Source organism: Passer montanus, unplaced genomic scaffold (genome assembly GCF_014805655.1).
Source record: "Passer montanus isolate IOZ18808 unplaced genomic scaffold, ASM1480565v1 scaffold648, whole genome shotgun sequence".
In the NCBI taxonomy this organism is placed as follows: domain Eukaryota; kingdom Metazoa; phylum Chordata; class Aves; order Passeriformes; family Passeridae; genus Passer; species Passer montanus.
Genome location: NW_024371571.1, coordinates 6,134 through 7,340, shown reverse-complemented (window position 1 = coordinate 7,340; position 1,207 = coordinate 6,134). Strand labels below are relative to the sequence as shown.

At 69.4% G+C, this 1,207-nt stretch overlaps 1 protein-coding gene across 1 annotated transcript in view; it reads left to right on the top strand.

The window, feature by feature from the left end:
* The window catches only part of LOC120511362 (microtubule-associated serine/threonine-protein kinase 1-like), an 11,868-nt gene that overhangs the window by 5,554 nt on the left and 5,107 nt on the right, over positions 1-1,207 (top strand). Inside the window, exon 6 of the mRNA XM_039728244.1 lies at positions 484-814. Within this exon, the coding sequence (XP_039584178.1) occupies positions 484-814 (331 nt within the window). The remainder of the gene's footprint in view (positions 1-483; positions 815-1,207) is intronic.

Here is a 1,207-nt window from a genome sequence, read left to right as displayed (position 1 = left end):
CTGATGTGTGGGTGAGGGGGTTCTTTGGGGGGGTCCCGGGGGGTCCTGGGGGTCCTGATGTATGGGTGAGGGGGTTCTTTGGGGGGGTCCCGGGGGGTCCTGGGGGTCCTGGTGTGTGGGTGAGGGGCGGCCCAGGGGTCCCGGGGGGTCCCGGGGGGTCCTGGGGGTCCTGGTGTGTGGGTGAGGGGTGGCCCGGGGGTCCCGGGGGTGTCCTGACAGTCCCGGGGGTCCCGTGAGGAGGGGTCCTGGGCCATGTCTGCCCCCTCCCCAGGGCGCTGTACCTGGTGCAGTGAGGTGTACGGGTGAGGGGCGGCCCGGGGGTCCCGGGGGTGTCCTGACAGTCCCGGGGGTCCCGTGAGGAGGGGTCCTGGGCCATGTCTGCCCCCTCCCCAGGGCGCTGTACCTGGTGCAGTGATCTCGGGGGTCCCGGGGCGGTCCCGGGGGGGTCCCAGGTGTTTCCCGGGGGTGCCGGGGGTCCCGCCGATGCTGCCCCCTCCCCAGGGCGCTGTACCTGGTGCGGGGTCCCGGGGGTCCTGGCGGTCCCGGGGGGGTCCCGGCTGTTCCCCGGGGGTGCCGGGGTCCCGCCGATGCTGCCCCCTCCCCAGGGCGGTGTACCTGGTGCGGCACACGGCCACGCGGCAGCGCTTCGCCATGAAGAAGATCAACAAGCAGAACCTGCTGCTGCGGAACCAGGTGCAGCAGGCGTTCGTGGAGCGCGACATCCTCACCTTCGCCGAGAACCCCTTCGTGGTCAGCATGTTCTGCTCCTTCCAGACCCGCCGCCACCTCTGCATGGTCATGGAGTACGTGGAAGGTGCGGCCGCGCCCCGCGACATGGGGCGGGTGTCGCGATGTGGGGCGGGGGAGTCGGGATATGGGGCGGGGCGTCATTATATGGGCGGGCAGTCGGGATATGGGGCGGGGAGACGCGATATGGGGCGGGGAGATCGCGACATGGGGACAGGTATTGGAATATGGGATGGGGATGTCGCGATATGGGGATATGGGGCCGGGTACTGGGGTAACAGTTGTCCCCATGTCCCCCACCTGTCCCCATTTCTCTCCTGTCCCCAATGCTACCAATATGCCCCCACATCCCAAATGTCCCCAATGTCCCCCCCTGTCCCCAATGTCCCCGATGTCCCCGATATCCCCCCACATCCCCCATGTCCCCATGTCCCCACTGTCCCCAATGTCCCCGATGTCC